This window comes from Bufo gargarizans, chromosome 5, assembly GCF_014858855.1.
Source record: "Bufo gargarizans isolate SCDJY-AF-19 chromosome 5, ASM1485885v1, whole genome shotgun sequence".
In the NCBI taxonomy this organism is placed as follows: domain Eukaryota; kingdom Metazoa; phylum Chordata; class Amphibia; order Anura; family Bufonidae; genus Bufo; species Bufo gargarizans.
The window spans coordinates 123,797,359-123,817,356 of NC_058084.1; the positions used below are offsets into that span (position 1 = coordinate 123,797,359).

General features: G+C 44.9%; 1 protein-coding gene across 1 annotated transcript in view; it reads right to left on the bottom strand.

The window, feature by feature from the left end:
* The window catches only part of LOC122939334 (meprin A subunit beta-like), a 149,096-nt gene that overhangs the window by 8,764 nt on the left and 120,334 nt on the right, over positions 1-19,998 (bottom strand). Inside the window, exon 12 of the mRNA XM_044295403.1 lies at positions 2,191-2,196. Coding sequence (XP_044151338.1) covers positions 2,191-2,196 — 6 coding nt within the window. The remainder of the gene's footprint in view (positions 1-2,190; positions 2,197-19,998) is intronic.

Below are 19,998 nucleotides of genomic sequence, written 5' to 3' on the forward strand. Positions count from 1 at the left end.
GAGGTAGTCACCTGAAATGGTTTTCACTTCACAGGTGTGCCCTGTCAGGTTTAATAAGTGGGATTTCTTGCCTTATTAATGGGGTTGGGACCATCAGTTGCATTGTGGAGAAGTCAGCTGGATACACAGCTGATAGTCCTACTGAATAGACTGTTAGAATTTGTATTATGGCAAGAAAAAAGGAGCTAAGTAAAGAAAAACTAGTGGCCATCATTACTTTAAGAAAAGTCAGAAAAATTGGGAAAACTTTGAAAGTGTCCCCAAGTGCAGTCACAAAAACCATCAAGCGCTACAAAGAAACTGGCTCACATGCGGACCGCACCAGGAAAGGAAGACCAAGAGTCACCTCTGCTGTGGAGGATAAGTTCATCCGAGTCACCAGCCTCAGAAATCGCAGGTTAACAACAGCTCATATTAGAGACCAGGTCAATGCCACACAGAGTTCTAGCAGCAGACACATCTCTAGAACAACTGTTAAGAGGAGACTGTGTGAATCAGGCCTTCATGGTAGAATATCTGCTAGGAAACCACTGCTAAGGACAGGCAACAAGCAGAAGAGACTTGGGCTAAAGAACACAAGGAATGGACATTAGACCAGTGGAAATCTGTGCTTTGGTCTGATGGGTCCAAATTTGAGATCTTTGGTTCCAACCACTGTGTCTTTGTGCGACGCAGAAAAGGTGAACGGATGGACTCTACATGCCTGGTTCCCACCGTGAAGCATGGAGGAGGAGGTGTGATGGTGTGGGGGTGCTTTGCTGGTGACACTGTTGGGGATTTATTCAAAATTGAAGGCATACTGAACCAGCATGGCTACCACAGCATCTTGCAGCGGCATGCTATTCCATCCGGTTTGCGTTTAGTTGAACCATCATTTATTTTTCAACAGGACATTGACCCCAAGCACACCTCCAGGCTGTGTAAGGGCTATTTGACCATGAAGGAGAGTGATGGGGTGCTGCGCCAGATGACCTGGCCTCCAAAGTCACCGGACCTGAACCCAATCAAGATGGTTTGGGGTGAGCTGGACCGCAGAGTGAAGGCAAAAGGGCCAACAAGTGCTAAGCATCTCTGGGAAGTACTTCAAGACTGTTGGAAGACCATTTCAGGTGACTACCTCTTGAAGCTCATCAAGAGAATGCCAAGAGTGTGCAAAGCAGTAATCAAAGCAAAAGGTGGCTACTTTGAAGAACCTAGAATATTACATATTTTCAGTTGTTTCACACTTGTTTGTTATGTATATAATTCCACATGTGTTAATTCATAGTTTTGATGCCTTCATAGTCATGAAAATAAAGAAAACTCTTTGAATGAGAAAGTGTGTCCAAACTTTTGGTCTGTACTGTATATATTGTAATTCCACGGCACTCCCAAAGCTGTGGTACAAAAGTAGTGTTCTTTAATCACCAAAGCGACGTTTCAGTCCTCTTACTGGGACTATTCACAAGCAGTGGAAAAAGTCACAGTAAGAGGACTGAAATGTTGCTTTGGTGATTAAAGAACACTACTTTTGAACCACATCTTTGGGAGTGCCGTGGAATTACTTTATTTTTATCTACACTGGATGTTTGGATCACGTCCGTAGCCGCTGACACACCAACCTAATTATTTGTGGATTGTTGTGCTGCTTTAATTGCACTATAAATATATATATATATATATATATATATATATATGTATATATATATATATATAGTGACCAAGTGAGAGGTTTCATCTGGGAAAACAGGTATTTTCCTCCCAGCATGTGCTTCTGGGCTGATTTACAGCCAGGTGAGTTCAAATACCAGACCGGATTTTAAATGCCTGTCCGGGTTTTGGCAGCACCTGGCTGTCCTTAAATAGGCAGCTGGGCTCAGAAGCCATGTCTCTGTGTTGGGATCTGGGAGCCTTGTGTCAGGCTTGATACCTGTTTGGTGTGAAAACAGGTTGGTGCTGCTATTCTCAAGGACTCTTTGAGGCAGAATTGCCGCATGGTGTGAATAACCACCAACAGTGTTCCCTCTAAGCTGCGCGGGTGCGCGGCCGCACAGCAATTATTGTGCCCCCGCACACAAGTTTAATAAGTCCGCTCAGCGCACCCGCTCGCAAAATGCCCACACTTGCCCACACTATTTATGACTTCTTCAACACTTCCTCCTTCCGTGAGCAGCTCAGCGGGGCGCCGCCTACTACATGTTCCCACGCTACTGCTGCCTCCTCCTTTTCTAACTGAAGAGGAGGACTGAGCGCAGCAGTGCACAGCACAGCCACAGGCAGAGGTAATGTGGCGGTCTGATTGAGAGAAGGGAAGGGCCCCGCTGCAGTGCTAATGTCCCCCGGCCCCATAAATCTCACTGCTGTGAAGGTGGAGGAAGGAGCAGCAGTGTTTTTGAAATTCTAATGTATTCCATCTCAATCCTCACATCCCGGATATTTCCCGCCCCAAAGCAGTCACCCTGAGTCTGACACCGCCAGTGCGCCACAGTAATAAGGGGGGACCGCTAATATTTATTAAACCGGACACACTCCGACCTTGACAAGAGGCATTCTGGGGCGGTGCCGGTAAGGTCTGTTCCCCACAAGGAAAAGTCACTTTGTGGAGTTTTGGAGACCAGGATACCGGTCCTATATGTGGATGCATGCAGCAGAGCTGAGCTTCTTAGAGTAGTAGAGCCGAGCTTGTTAAATGCAGCAGGGCAGAGCTTGTTAGATGCAGAGCAGGGCAGAGCTTGTTAGATGCAGAGCAGGGCTGAGCTTGTTAGATTCTGCAGAGCTGATCTTGTAATGTTAGGTGCAGCAGGGCAGGTGCTTACTGTATATGTTGGGGTACAACGTGAAATCCTACTGTGTCCTGACTCCTTACATTGGACTGTAGCCGCATGTACCGACTGTTCACAGCACAGACACTGCGGCCTCAAACAGTCCATTTACAAACCAAGCTCTGCTACATCTGTTCACAAATCTCTGTGTGCCTATACTGCAATAATATATATTTTTTTTGTTCTATCCGCTTCTAGAAAAGCTGGGTGAAAGCCAATATTGCTGCCATTCCGACTTTCACCCAGCTTTCCCAGACCGCAGAACAACAAACCCTGAGGAGCAAACGTCGGGTGCACCTCTGCCGGTATGTGCATTCCACCGAGGCCTTCTCCACACAGCTGGGGGGGGGGGGGGGGGGGTAGATATAGCCAGGGAGGCTAAAGTGAGTCTCTCTGGAACAGCTTTGCATTCCCTTCAGGTTTTGCATTGGCAATGTTACTTGTCTCAGCCAAGGAAAATGGGGGAAAAAGTAACATATATAATTATATACAGGAGATGCACAGGTTATACCAGCATGGTCCATATCACTGTATACAAGAAGATGTATAACTTATACCAGCTGTACATATATAATTATATACAGGAGATGCCCAGGTTCTGCCAGCATGGTCCATATCACTGTATACAAGAAGATGTATAAGTTAGACGTCCTAGCCAGTGTCAGGTTAGCACTTAGCAAGGTCTTTCTTCACTCTGCAGGAGACATTTTGTGTGCGGTTCTGTTCTGACCCTTATGTTAAAACATAACTTTCATTTGATTGCTTTAATACCTAAAGGAAAAAAAATAATTTAAAAAACCTGCTGTTTCTCTAGATGACCTTATATTGATAGTAGTGTTAATAGAGTCTCAAGGGTCTATAAAAGCAGCTACACTATTTTTACAGACCTTTGAGACTCTATTACCACTACTATCAATATAAGGTCATCTAGAGAAACAGCAGGTTTTTTAAATTATTTTTTTCCCTTTAGGTATTAAAGCAATCAAATGAAAGTTATGTTTTACCATAAGGGTCAGAAACTGGGTTTTGTTTAGCCTCTTGGTTAATAGTTTTTCTTTGTAAGTTCTCTGGATCAAAGATTTTTTTCCCCTGTATGGTTTTTATATGGAGAGCAATGTCCAGTGATCACAGAGAGGACTATACTGTATATTGTACGGGATGGTGCAGGGGTTATACTGTATTGTATGGGATGGCGCAGAGGTTTGTATGCTCTTTGAAGTGACAATTATCTTAGGTATTTCTATCGCCCACCTTTGATAGCGCTGTGCCCAGCTCTGAGCCGACCCCACTCAGCAGCTGCCAAGGCTTAGAGGGAACACTGACCACCAACACCGCAAGGTGACTTTTTGCTTGTTTATGACTGCTTGTTTTGTCACTTGCCTAAAGTGTGAATAAAACACTGAACTGTTTGATTAAAATAACTTGTTGTTGCCTCTATACTGAGTCCGCTAATCCTGTCTACCAGAGCGAGTCCCCACAATAGGATGCGGGCAAGAGCAGTGGGGCTGGCGTGAACGCCGATATTTTAGGTTTCTGCATTTTTCAGGCACGGTTGTATGTCGTACATTAAACCAGCTGTATTACAACCAGTGCCCAATGACAAAATGGAGGCTGTTCTGAAGGCCCTCATGGAGGCTAATCTGCAGCAGAGAGAGACAACATGCAGCAACATGAGGCTAATAAGCAGCAGCAGGAGACTAACCAGCTGCTGCTACAACACGTGATGTATTTGCAGACAGCAGGAGCAACCCTGAGCTTCCACGATGCCCAGAAAGCAGTCCGTGCCGCGATTCCTGAGATGACCTCCGCAGACAACATCGAAACCTACCTGGGGATGTATGAGAAAGTGGCTACCCCGTGACCAGTGGGCTGAGGTCGTCGCTCCATTCCTGGCATCCTGTCACACCGGGCGGGATCTCAGGCATACAGATAAACCAGCAAACCAGGCTCTAGGCGAGAAGCAGGGGAAGGGTCACCTCCTAGCAAATCCCGGACTTCTCTCCCTGCTCTGCTCAGCCCACATTCAAACCTTGATGGTAGGAATGAAGTGTCCTCGTGCCTGGGCTAAAACACCCTAGATTCCCATAGATGGTAAAAATGGGAATAGGAGCAGCCTGCTCGCACAGAACCTGGATGGGAGAGATGACACCAACACAACCAAGCAAACAACAAAAACTGAAAACCACACTTATCTTTTCTGAGCTGGAACTGGCAACCTTCCCTCCTTGCTTCCAAGGCCAGAATGATTTCTATTACCCGCTCAGAGCACTGGGATAGAGTGCTATTTAAACTAATGACCCCACCCAGTGCACCTGATGGGAGGCGGATCCAGCACGGCTCCAAAACAGAACACTAAACACGTGCTGCTATTCTGGCTGACCTCCGTACATAGTCAGAGCAGGACATGACACATCCTATTCCTAGTGGGTGCATTTCGACTTGCCAGATGATCAAGCGGCCGACTACCAAAAAGTAAAGGGTGAGATTTTGGCAAGACTGCGGTGAATGTGTTGGTCCGGGCCCAGCGGGTACATCAGTGGGGGTTTTAGTCAGCTGAGCCTGTGAGGACCCAGTATTATGACTTAGTCCACCTCTTTCAAAAGTGGCTACAGCCTGATGTGCCGAGTCCCCCGGATATGCTGGATAGACTATTAGCCGATATGCTCTGGAGGGCTTTCCCATACCCTCTCCAGCACTGGATAGGTCAGGTGTCTCCTGGCAATGCCCTTGAGATGGTGGACCTGGTGGAATGCTATGAAGCTACCAGGAATCTAAAGGAGGGTTCTGTCGGGAGGGGGGTCGGCAAACCTCGGAAATCTCCAACCAAGGCCCGGAGATTTGAGCTGATAAAACATCCCCCCCCCCCGGGATGTAACCACTGCGGACCTGGCTCCGATAATCTGCTGGCTGTGTCAGGAGCCTGGCCCATGGACACTAACTATGGCTACTGTCAGTCGCTATATGCCAGGAGGCTGTGTGCAACAGGTACCCCAGAGTCTCTAGTTCAATTGTGCCAGGTGGAAGTGGAAGACACTCCGGCCGAGACTCTGCTGGACTCAGGGAGTATGGTGACCCTAGTAAGACCTAGCCTGGTGCGGTCCACTGAGTATATTGGGCGAAAAGTCGGGGTGATGTGCTTCCATGGAGACTTAAAAGACTACCGCACCACGCTGGTGTGCCTAACCACTGTGGCCGGTAGATGGATCCACGAGGTGGCTGTCGCCACAAATCTACATTATGAACTCATAATAGGGAAAGACTTCCCGGGCTTCCCAGCACTGTGGTCTGTTATGAGAATGACTGATACCCATGAGACAGGGATAACCCTAGCAGAGTGGCCCGCTTAGGGGGAGACCAGAATCCTGGGAACCTGAGACCGAAGGGCCAGCGGTAGGGGTGACTGCCACTTCGGTGGAAGAGGGGGAGACAACCCCGCTAAGTGTGATGGTGGGAGACGTGGAGGTCCTGAATTTGCAGACCTCAATGTCTCTGGGGATAATTTTGGTACCGCCAAACGTCAGGACCCAACCCTATCCCGCTCCTGGGAAAATTTGTTAATAGTAGATGAACCACAACAACCTGGGGCAGAGTCAGTGTTTCCCTGTTTTGTGGTTCATCAAGATATGTTGTATTGGGTAAGCCAACTACAGGGTGAGCTTATTGAACAGTTGGTGGTCCCCAAGGCTTATCACAAGCTTTTGTTAGATCTAGCCCACCAACACGCTCTCGGGTGTCACCCGGGGCTGCAAAAATCTCAGGATCGTATTCTACAGCAGTTTTACTGGCCCAGCATATTCAAAGAAGTGGAAGAGTTTTGTAAGTCTTGCCCGACCTGCCAGATAACTAGCCCCCAGCCACATTTCCGTAGTCCCCTAGTACCTCTCCCGATTATCGAATTACCATTTGACCAAATAGCTATAGACCTCATAGGCCCAGTACCGAAGTCCGCCAGAGCGCATCAACACATCTTAGTCTTTCTAGACTACGCCACTCAGTACCCGGAGGCAGTGCCACAGCAACATACCTCGGCCAAACTCATAGCTAAGCAGTTAATGGAGATGTTTTCCCGAGTAGGACTACCTAAAGAGGTTCTGACCGACCAAGAGACCCCTTTTATGTCAAAGGGAACTCTATACGTTTCTGCACATAAAACAACTACGGACGTCCGTTTACCTTCCGCAAAGAAGACAGCCCGCGGCCAGGTTTTCTAGGAGAAAAGGTATCGGCCCCTCTGTCTGATGCAAGAGAGGTGGCTGCCGCAGTAAAAATTGCTTACAGCCTCTCCTCTAAACAGACTCAGGAGGCCAGGGAGTTTGTTAGTCGGAACATGGATGTGGGCTGTCTTCTGTACAGGTTTCCCTATCTTTTCACTGTTTGAGTAAATTCACATGGTAAACCTGCTTCAGCTTTCGCTGCCATGGCTGGTGTACCTTGTAGTTTACATCTCCAATTTTCTCGAGTACCTCCTAGGGCCCCTGCCACCTAGCTAGGAACTTACTGTCCACGTTTGGCACCAGAAGCAAAACCCGATCACCCGGGTTAAAGATCCGGACCCGAGCCTGCTGATTATAGACCCGACTCTGGGCTCGCTGAGCTGCCTCCATATGCTGCCTAACAAGAGGCAACACTGTCTCTATCCGATCTTGCATCTGGGTAATGTATGTACTTCATGACACTTTTATGTGGAATGGATTGTTGTTGGCCACGTCCAAGAGACCACAAGGGTGTCTGCCATATAGCAGTTCAAAGGGCGAGAACCCAGTAGAGGCCTTGGATACCTCCCGCACTGCAAACATGAGATAGGGCAGAAGGAGGCACTACCTTTTTCAACATATTTTTTAATGTTTGGTTTAACCGTTCTACCAGACCATCCGTTTGTGGAAGGTAAACGGATGTCCGTAGTGGTTTTATGTGCAGCAACTTACAAAGTTCCATCATCACCTTTGATATAAAAGGGGTCCCTTGGTCGGTCAGAACCTCTTTAGGTAGTCCTACTCGGGAAAACATCTCCTTTAACTTCTTAGCTATGAGTTTGGCCGAGTTATGTCGCAGTGGCACCACCTACAGGTACCGAGTGGCATAGTCTAGAATGAAAAAGATGTGTTGATGCCCTCTGGCGGACTTTGGTACTGGGCCTATGAGGTCCATAGCTATTTGGTCAAATGGTACTAATCGGGAGAGGTACTGGGGGACTACAGAAATGTGGCTGGGGGCTAGTCATCTGGCAGGTCGGGCAAGACTTACAAAACTCTTCCACTTCTTTGAATATGCTGGGCCAGTAAAACCACTGTAGAATACAATCCTGAGTTTTCTGCAGCCCCAGGTGACCCCGAGAGCGTGTTGGTGGGCTAGATCTAACACAAGCTTGTGATAAGCCTTGGGGACCACCAACTGTTCAATAGGCTCACCCTGTAGTTGGTTTACCAGATACAACATATCTTGATGAACCAGAAAATGGGGAAACACTGATTCTGCCCCAGGTTGTTGTGGTTCACCATCTACTACTAACACATTTTCCCAGGCTCGGGATAGGGTTGGGTCCCGACGTTGGGTGGTAACAAAATTATCCCCGGAGACATTGATGTCTGCCAATTCAGGACCCAGCGGCAAGTCCTCCGTGTCTCCCACCATCACACTTAGCGGGGTTGTCTCCCCCTCTTCAACCAAAGTGGCAGTCACCCCTACCGCTGGCCCTTTCGTCTCAGGTTTTCCAGGGTTCTGGTCTCCCCGGAGTTGGGCCACTCTGCTAGGGTTACCCCTGTCTCATAGGTCATGGGATCAGTCACTCTCATAACAGGCCACAGTGCCAGGAAACCCGGGAAGTCTCTCCCTATTATGAGTTCATAATGTAGATTTGTGGGGACAGTCACCTCGTGGGTCCATCTACCGGCCACAGTGGTTAGAGACACCAGCGCGGTGGGGCAGACTTTAAGGTCTACATGGATGTGCATCACCGACTTTCCAGCCAGTATACTAAGTGGACCGCAACAGGGTAGCCCTTACTAGGGTCACCATACTCCCTGAGTCCAGCAGAGCCTCCGTCGTAGTGTCTCCCACTTCCACCAGTCACATGTGATCTAGAAATTCTGGGGAACCTGTTGCACACAGCCTCCTGGCATATAGCGACTGATGGTAGCCATAGTTAATGTCCATGGGCTCAACTTGATGGGGACAGTCAGCCCTTACATGGCCAGGCTCCTTACACCACCAGCAGACTATCGGAGCCAGGTCTGCAGTGGGTACATTCCGGGTGGGTTTTATCAGCTCAAATCTCCAAATATGGGGTGGAGATTTCCGGGGTTTGCCGTCCACCCTCCCGACAGAACCCTCCTTTAGATTCCTGGTAGCTTCATAGCATTCCACCAGGTCCACCATCTCAAGGGCATTGCCAGGAGACACCTGACCGATCCAGTGCTGGAGAGGGTATGGCAAAGCCCTCCAGAACATATCGGCTAATAGTCTATCCAGCATAGCCAGGGGACTCAGCACATCAGGCTGTAGCCACTTTTGCACAAGGTGGAGTAAGTCATAATACTGGGTCCTCCCAGGCTCAGCCGGCTAAAACCCCCACTGATGTACCCGCTGAGCCCGGACCAACACATTCGTCCCCCTTGCCAAAATCTCACCCTTTACTTTTTGGTAGTCGGCCGCTTGATCATCCAATACACCCACTGGGAATCAGATGCCAGGAATGGAGCGACCACCTCAACTTACTGGTCACGGGTAGCTTTTCCCTGATGGCCACTTTCTCGTACATCGCCAGGTAGGTTTCGATGTCGTTTGCGGGGGTCATCTTAGGAATCGCGGCAAGGACTGCTTTTTCGGGCATTGCTCCTGCTGTCTGCAAAGCCATCACGTGTTGTAGCAGCAACTGGTTAGTCTCCTTCTATTGCTTATTAGCCTCGTGTTGCTGCAGGTTTGCCTCTCTCTGATGCAGATTAGCCTCCATGAGGGCCTTCACAACAGCCTCCATTTTGTCATGGGGCACTGGTTGTAATACAGCTGGTTTTATGTACGACATACAACTGTGCCTGAAAAATGCAGAAACCAAAAATATCGACGTTCACGCCAGCCTCACTGCTCTTGCCTGCATCCTCCACCAATTGTGGGGACTCGCTCTGGTAGACAGGATTAGCGGACTCAGTATAGAGGCAACAACAAGTTCTTTGGATCAAGCAGTTCAGTGTTTTATTCATACTTTAGATAAATGGCCAAACAAGGATTAATATTCAAAAAAAAAAGTCACTTTGGTGGTAATTCACACCATGCAGTATTCTGCCTCAAAGAGTCCTTGCTGATAGCAGCTAGTGATGAGCGGGAGGTGCCATATTCGATTTCGCGATATTTTGCGAATATTCGAATGAATATTCGTGTTATATACGTCGAAATCGAATATTCGCAATTATTCCAATTATCGCGAATAATATGCGATTTATTTTTCGCGGATTGCGATTATTTATCTTGATAGTATAAGGCAACGTTCCTATGCTAATTGACTATGGCTAGGCTATGTGTATTTTACGAAATTTCGTAATATTGCTCTAACTTCGTCTCTTAGAATATTACGAATATTCTAAAAGAAGAAGTTAGAGCAATATTACGAAATTTCGTAAAATACATATATAGATTGTAATTTAGCTAATATAGTGCTATAATCCCTTTTTTTTCCTCAAATTTTTTTTTGCCTCTTCTGAACTTAAGTTTTGTAAAATATGTACACTATTAAAAAATATTACTATAGCAGTATATTAGCTTAAATACAATCCATGTGTATTTTACGAAATTTCGTAATATTGCTCTAACTTCGTCTTTTAGAATATTCGTAATATTGCTCTAACTTCGTCTTTTAGAATATTACGAATATTCTAAAAGACGAAGTTAGAGCAATATTAAGAACATACGCAAAAGTCGAAATTGCGATGCGAGTAATATAACACGAAATAATCGCATGAAGATTTCAACTTAGCACTGCTATATTCCATATTCTAGCCTAATATGGAATATAGCTGTGCTAAGTTAGCACAGCTATATTCCATATTAGGCTAGAATATGGAATATAGCAGTGCTAAGTTGAAATCTTCATGCGATTATTTCGTGTTATATTACTCGCATCGCAATTTCGACTTTTGCGTATGTTCTTAATATTGCTCTAACTTCGTCTTTTAGAATATTCGTAATATTCTGAAAGACGAAGTTAGAGCAATATTACGAATATTCTAAAAGACGAAGTTAGAGCAATATTGCGAAATTTCGTAAAATACACATATAGATTAGATTGTAATTTAGCTAATATGGAATATAGCAGTAAGTTGAAAACGCCACTGACTGGAGCAGCCAGGAAGCCAGGAATCCAGAGGACAGGTAAGAACAACTTAAGGGAAGTGGGAAAGAAAAAAATATAACAATAAAAAAAAACGAATATTCGATTTCGCGAATATATAAAACGATATTCTAAATATTCGCGAAATCTCGAAATTGCGATATTCGAGAAAAAAAATCGCAATTCGAATATTCGCGCTCAACACTAATAGCAGCACCAACCTGTTTTCAGCCAAAACAGGTAGCAAGCCTTTATCCAGACACAAGGCTCCCAGATCCCAACACAGAGACATGGCTTCTGAACCCAGCTGCCTATTTAAGGACAGCCAGATGCTGCCAAAACCCGGCATTTAAAATCCGGTCCGGTATTTGACCTCACCTGGCTGTAAATCAGCCCAGCAGCACATGTTTGGAGGAAAATGCCTGTTTTCCCAGTATATATATATATATATATATATATATACATACATACATACACACACACACACGCCCTATAAGACGCACCGGCCCATAAGACGCACCTAGGTTTTTGAGGAGGAAAATGAAAAAAAAAAATTGAACCAAAAGGTGTGCTTTTGGTGGGTTTTGAACTAATGGTGGTCTGTGGATGACACTATTTTGTGGGGTGGCTGGCACTCTTATGGGGGCATCTGTGGATGGCACTGTTATGGGGGCATCTGTGGATGGCACTGTTATGGGGGATCATTGTGGGGGCATCTGTGGACTGCACTGTTATGGGGGCATCTGTAGCTCACTACGTCATGCACCTGCGCCGCCTGCTTCATTCATAAAGTTGGCGGAGCAGGCGTGTGATGTAGTGAGCTACGCTGCGATCGCCCGCCCGGCCTCCTGACTGCCAAGAAGTTAGTAGTAAGTAGTACAGCGCTGGATTTAAGATGATTTGAATACTTTAACAATACCCACAAGTTAGATATGATTATACTACAGTGAGCGGGGCCCGGTGTAGTAGAATACAGTGAATGCACCAGGCCCCGCTGCCATTACAGAACCAGATGCTGGCCTCCAGCCCCTCCTCCCTCTCAGCCGATACACCCGACGGTCGCAGCAACACTTTTGAGGGGGAAAAAGTACGTCTTATAGGGCGAAAAATACGGTATATATTATATATATATACACACACACATATACATATGTGTGTATATATATATTTATACAGTCAGGTCCATAAATATTTGGACATCGACCATTTTGGCTCTATACACCACCACAATGGATTTGAAATGAAACAAACAAGATGTGCTTTACCTGCAGACTGTCAGCTTTAATTTGAGGGTATTTACATCTAAATCAGGTGATCGGTGTAGGAATTACAACAGTTTGCATATGTGCCTCCCACTTGTTAAGGGACCAAAAGTAATGGGTCAATTGGCTTCTCAGCTGTTCCATGGCTAGGTGTGTGTGATTTCATGCAAAACTCCAAAAATGGACCAGACAAATTTACTGGCACCTTCAAATTATTATTTGGTTGCACCCTTTGGAAGAAATAACTAAAATCATTTGTTTCCAATATCCATCAACAGGCTTCTTACACCTCTCAACTGGCGCTTTGGACCACTGTACTTTTGCAAACTGCTCCGGGTCTCTCATATTTGAAGAATGCCTTCTCCCAAAAGCAAATTTTAAGATATTTTCACAGGTGTTCAATGGGATTTAGATCCAGACTCATTGCTGGCCACTTCAGAACTCTCCAGCGTTTTGTTCTTATTCATTTCTGGGTGCTTCCTAAAGTATATTTGGGATCATTGTCCTGCTGGAAGACCCATGACCTAGGACGCAACCCCAGCTTTCTGACACTGGCCCAAAAGCCTTAGGTAATCTTCAGATTTCATGATACCTTGCACACAGTCAAGGCACCCAGTGCAAGAGGCAGGAACACAACCCCAAAACATTTTTGAACCTCTACATTATTTGACTGTAGGTACTGTGTTCTTTCTTAGTATGCCTCATTCCATTTTCAGTAAATAGCAGAATGATGTGCTTTACCTCTTTCTTGGTCTCATCTATCCACAAGATGTTTTCCCTGAAGGATTTTGGCTTACTCATACATTTTGGAAAACTGCAGTCTAGCTTTTTTATGTCTTTGTGTCAGCAGTGGGGTCCTCCTGGGTCTCCTGCCAGGGCGTTTCATTTTATTCAAATGTCGATGGATAGTTCGTGCTGACACTGATGTACCCTGAGCCTGTAGGACAGCTTGAATTTCTTTGGAACTTCATTGGGGCTGCTTATCCACCATCCGGATTATCCTGCGTTGCAACTTTTCATCAATTCTTATCTTCCATCCATGTCCAGGGAGATTAGCTACAGTACCATGGGTTGTAAACTTCTTGATTATGTTGCGCACCGTGAACAAAGGAACATCAAGATCTCTGGAGATGGACTTGTAACCTTGAGATTATTGATATTTTTTCCACAATTTTGGTTCTCAAGTCCTCAGGCACTTCTCTTCTCCTCTTTCTGTTTTTCATGCTTAGTGTGGCACACACAGACACACAATGCAAAGATTGAGTCAACTTCTTCCCTTTTTATCTGGTTTCAGGTGTGATTTTTATATTGGCCACAACTGGTACTTGCCACAGGTGAGTTTGAACGAGCATCACTTGCTTGAAACATGCTTAAAAAAGGCGTTTACCCACAATTTTAAAAAGGTGCCAACAATTTTGTCCGACTCATTTTTAGAGTTTTGTGTGAAATTATGTCAAATTTGCCTTTTTTTCTCATTTTTTGTTGTTGTTGTTCCAATACACAAAAGGGAAATAAACATGTGTAATTGTAATCATTTCCTGGGAGAAATACTTGGAATTCTTGGAAAACATTTAAGGGGCGCCAACACCTTTGGCCATGACTGTGTATCTATATTGTGTCAATGTGAACATTGAGGTGTTGTTTCTCCAGGTTCCAGTCCGGGACTTGAGGCATGCTCATGTCCAGGGATCCTATTTAATCCTGCTACTGGATCTTGGGTGTGGATCACTCTGGAGTGTCTTGTGAAGCAGAGTCCTGGTGAGTGGTCTCAGCCGGGTGGGCTGAGGGGCCACGAGGCTAGACGATAGCGTGAACTTTGAGGGATGCGGTGACGCCTGTGAAACAAGGATCACGAGGCCAGAGTTTGGAGGACTACTGGGCCACAATCCCCCAAAAGGTATTGAAGTGTCACAGTCTGGAGGTTGCTGGACTGAATGGCTGAGGAAAGCCGCATTTGTGTTCCATGTGAACAGGGCTCTCTAGGTGAGTCAGGGATACACTTATGTGTTTAGTTAGAACCTAGCTGGGCAAGGGTTTGTTATTTTGTCCAATAAGTTGAAGCTGCAACTTCTCAACCTGTGCTTTACTAAAGTGTCGGAAATAAAGCAATCGTTACCGGCGTCCTCTGTGGCCAACGAGGATGCCAGTAATTGATTTGAATGGGCTCAGCCTCGCTGAAGAGGCTGAGAACATTCAAAGTGCAATTCTTATTTTGGCCACCAGATGACAGGCCAACATAAGAAATGAGAATGAGTCCAGTTTAAAAATACATGATTGTTCAAAATTAAAAATTAAAAAATAGATTTTGTAGTATCATATGTGAGCTTCAAAATCATTACAAAAAATTAAACTACTGTTAAAAAAAATTTAAAAAATATCAAAGTTTTAATTATCCCAGTTTTCGTGTAATAAAAATATAAATACCTAAATCACAAAAATATAAACGTCATAGGTATTACCATGGCCAAAAACACCCCTACTATTAAAATATAAAAATATTTTTCCAATACGGCAAATGCTATAACGGAAAAATGGTCAAAATGTATGAAATGTGATCAAAAAGTCACATGTACTCCAAAATGGTATCAATAAAAACTACAGATTGTCCGACAAAAAATAAGCCACTACACAGCTCAGTAGCTTTAACAAAAAAAAAGTTATGGATGCCAGAATATGACAAAGTTTAAATTTATTTTTGCACTATTTATACATAAAAAAACCTATACATATGTGGTATTGTTTTAATCGTAATGACCTAGAGGATGAAGGGTATGGTTCAGTTTTGCTGCAAACTGAACACCGTGCAAATAAAACCCATAAAATGGTGGATGAATTGCGTTTATTTTACAATTCCACATCATTTGATATTTTTTTACCGCTTCCCATTGTATGTCATAATTAATGGTGGGATTAGAAAGTACAGTTTGTCCCGCAAGAAATAAGCCCTCATACAGCTATGTGAATGGAAATATAAAAAATGTATGGCTCAAGGAAGATAGGGAAGAAAAATTAAAACTCAAAAACCTCTGGTATCCTAAGGGTTAAGTTTACCCTGCAGGCACACGTGAAAATAGTCAAGTGTGCCTGCTGAGGAAGGAGCCGCCCAGGAAACTGGACAAATGTGTACAGTTAGGGGCACATCAAAGGCAGAGTATCAAAAGACACCAGCACTCGTGCACTGCCTACAGACATCCTTGCACGCCTGCATGCAGGACCATTTGAGAGCAGGCTGTAGCTGGCCAGCTAAGACCTGTCCTAGGTTGCTAATACGGCTTATATGTTTATACAGCTAGACCTGCCAATAACCTTAATACAGTTCCTATGTTTATATGTTAAAGACAAAAGCAGAGTTATTTACTATGACTTCATGGTTTTGGATGTCATGTAACAGTTATTTATTGTGTTCTCAGGAGCAGAAAAGATAATATGCCTTTAAGATTCATTCTATGAATGCAAGGTAAGCTCAATGACACTGCAGACACAACAGAAAGCATAGAGTTAAACTGTTGTTACTGCCCAGGAGTCTTGACCAATCATAGCCCGCCTCACACTGAGCAGGAGTCTAGACTAATCACAGCCAGCCTCACACACAGATGAAATCCCCTAGCTGGAATCATTATTCACCAGAGAGAGGAGCTGAACAGACACACAGTTCCAGTCAGAGTTCAGTTTTATGGGAACAAGAGGCCAAAATAGGTATTTAGAACAGTTATATACTGTTCCTATTGTTAGTATTGTGATTAGACTGTATACTGAACCAGTTATGTGTTTACTTACAGTTCCACTGAACTGCTCATATGAGATCAAATTGCAAATTATGAACTTCTCAAATTGCGACCAAATTGCATAAAAGTAATCTGCAAACTGCTCAAAGCAATTGTACAGAGCAAACTGCAAACCAAGTACAGCAAGTAGAACTATTGGTTAAACCTCAGATATACCTCTCAGAGAGATCATAAAGTGCTTAAATAACTTAAAGTGAGAGTACAGATACTAAAAAGAGAAATATATCCACCATTTTATGTTGAACTACAATATTGAACAGTTGAACCGCCATCTTATGCATACCACCATTTTGTGATATTTTATTCAACACGTGTTTTGTACATGGACTATTTGCTGCGGAGGCGGCAGTGTTATATATGAAGAAAAGTTGATGTTAATAAAGAAGTTATTTCAAGCATTTGGTATTACTAATGGTGTTAGGAATATAGCAGTAACGGCAGGGTGACACGGTCAGGTTTCTGCATGCTTTTAGAAGCCAAAATCAGGTGTGGGTCATAATAGTAGAGAAAGTATAATGGACAGATATGACTTGTCTTTTTTTTATTCACTCCTGGATTTGGCTTCCAAAACTCCATCAGGAAACCTGCACGTGTGGTCGTATCTAGTGTTGGGCGAGCATGCTCAGCCGAATATCACGTGTGCTGGAGTCAGTGTATTTAAATCTATATTAGCCTCTATTTCTGAAAAGTTTCTGGTGGGATTCAAACTCACTACCTTCTACATTACAGCCAGGAATGTTAACTACTGCACTGCAGAGCTGCATGGCCAGTTACTTAAGGCCAGTTACTTAAAAAAAAAAGAGACTTCTGCTGTTACTAGTATTAAGTATTCATATACAGCAGAAGTCTCATTTTTTTTTTTTGTAACTAGCCATGCAGCTCTATAGTGTAGTGGTTAAGATTTGGCTGTAATGTAGAAGGTTGTGAGTTTGAATCGTGCCAGAAACTTTTCAGAAATAGAGGCTAAATTAGATTTAAATACACTGGGTGTCCCCAAGCACCGATTCCATATATGGACATAGCTATATATGGAGTCAGAGCAGGGACTCCTAAGCCGAACTAGAGTTCCCACACCCTCCCCTCTTCAGAGCAGGGGGTGCCTGGTTTAATGCTCGGGTTCTCCCATTGACTTCCATTGTGCATCGGGAAGTGTTCTACACAAGCATTTTGGTGCTTGACCAACACTAGTCATATCCTAATGGACTCCTGTGAAATTATATTTCTATGTGTAATTATTGCACAAGGAACAACTTACAAAAGAATATATAGATTATTTGACATAGGGTAATAGTGACATGATATAAAAGCTAAAAACCATACAAGTTAAAACAATATAGATAACACAACTAGGGATGAGTGGACCGCTGAACGTCCAGGTTCGAGGGGCTCAGCCTAACTTTGTTTCAAAGTTTGATTCTGGTTCCGAACTTGACTCCAAACAATGAACCCCAAAAATGGTTCTAGAAAGAGCTAGAGGGCTGCAATAGGCTCCAAAGTGTGCGTAAAAACTGTACAATTGCCCTGCAAACAAAAGTGGATAGGGAAAAGACAAACCTCATTGACCTAAAATGACATAAAATACATAAAAATAAACAACTGCAATCTTGAACCAAGAGGCAGAGGTCCAAATGGAGTAGGAAGTTGAGGAGGCTGTGTACATGGCAGCAAAGGCGGGGGAGGAAGCCAACACTCCTGTTTTCTTTTTTGCCCATGTGTACGTCAATTCTGTGTCAGCCATAAGGTGCCAGTTTGGTGCTTGTATTTACTGGGTTAAAACTGGGTAAAAAATTTCACCTCAGTTATGGATCTCACACCTCCCCTATCGGGGGACTATATATATATATATATATATATATATATATATAAAAAAATAATCTTTCTCCTACTACAGGGATGTTCTAAATTTCAAAAAATTGCCAGTGTCAGGCTACTTTCACACTAGCGTTCGGGGCTCCGCTTGTGAGTTCCGTTCAAAGGCTCTCACAAGCGGCCCCGAACGCTTCCGTCCAGCCCTAATGCATTCTGAGTGGACGCGGATCCGCTCAGAATGCATCAGTCTGGCAGCGTTCAGCCTCCGCTCCGCTCAGCAGGCGGACACCTGAACCCTGCTTGCAGCGTTCGGGTGTCCGCCTGGCCGTGCGGAGGCAAACGGATCCGTCCAGACTTACAATGTAAGTCAATGGGGACGGATCCGTTTGAATATGACACACTATGGCTCAGTTTTCAAACGGATCCGTCCCCCATTGACTTTCAATGTAAAGTCTGGACGGATCCGTCTGAGGCTACTTTGACACTTAGAATTTTTTTTACAATATAATGCAGACGGATCCGTTCTGCACGGAGCCACCGTCTGCATTATATGAGCGGATCCGTCTCAGACGGATCTGCTCTGAACGCAAGTGTGAAAGTAGCCTCACAAACACACTCCACAGAGGAATTTACTCTCCTACAACAGTTAGGCCGATGAAGGGGCTGTCCCTAATTTTTTTAAATAATTAATGTCTTTCACACACACTTCACAGAAGAAATTCCTCTCCTACAACAGTTAAGATGGATGAAGTAGCTAGTTAAGATGGATGAAGTTCCTATTTTTTATATTTTTTTATTTATGACTTTCACAGACACACTCCACAAAATAATTTCCTCTCCCATTTGGATGGATTCAAAATGGGTCCTCTTATTAATGTTCTTACTTTTTTTTTGGGGGGTGGGGGTGAAAGGATTGGTAATTGTGGACCACCAAACATAGGGAGATGGCAAAGAAAACGTACAAACTGTGCTGGAGTACAACAATGGCTAGGTGCACCCAGTATACTTCTCGACTTTGCCAATATAAGACATAACAATCTTGAGCCTGGAGGCAGAGGTCCCAGTGGAGGAGAAGGCGGATGGTAAAAGCTTTTCCACATTTTGCTCATGCTAACCATCCCTTCTGAGGTGCTGACGGTGCCCCTGCTGTGTTGGCGACTCCCTCCTCCACCGTGTCCTCCTCGTGCTTCCACTGAGCCCCCGCTGTCAGGTGGGAATACCATCAGTAGCGCCTCTAACAGCATTAGCTTTTACTCGTGCATCTTCCATTCACGCTCCAGTGACAGAAGTAAGGACGGCACATTGTCCTTATAGCGGGGATCCAGCAGGGTGGCCACCCAGTAATCAGTACTGGTTAGAATGTGGGTAACTTGGCTGCCATTGCACAGGCACTGCAGCATGTAGTCGCTTATGTGTGCCTGGCTGCCCAGAGGCAAGGACAAGCTGTCCTCAGTGGGAGGTGTATTGTCTGTATCCCCCAGACATGCTCCAGTGATGCCTGTAAGCTGATTTGGGTACCAACTTGCTGTGAAGGGGGATCCTCCTCCTTCTCCTCATCATCCTCCTTATCTTCCAAAACTGTGCCCTGGCTTGACAGTTGGGTACCTGGCCGCTGTTGGTGCAGGAACCCACCCTCGGAGCCACCTGTGGACAACTGGCCTGATAACTGTGGGAATGATCCCTGTTCCTCCACCTCTTCCTCCTGTGCCACATCCTCATCCATTAGCGCCTGAAGCGTTTTTTCAAGGAGACATAGAAGTGGGATAGTAAGGCTGATGATGGCATCATCACCACTGACCATGTTGCTGGAGTACTCGAAGCAGCGCAACACAGCACACAAGCCCCGCATGGAGGCCCACTTGCTGGTGATGAAATGCTGCTGTTCCGCAGAGCAACTCACCCGTGAGTGCTGCAGTTGAAACTCCACTGTCACCTGCTGCTGCTCGCACGATCATCTCCTGCAAGATGGAGTTGCACCTTGTGGGTACGTCACATGTGAGCAGAAAGGCTGAAGTTATGCT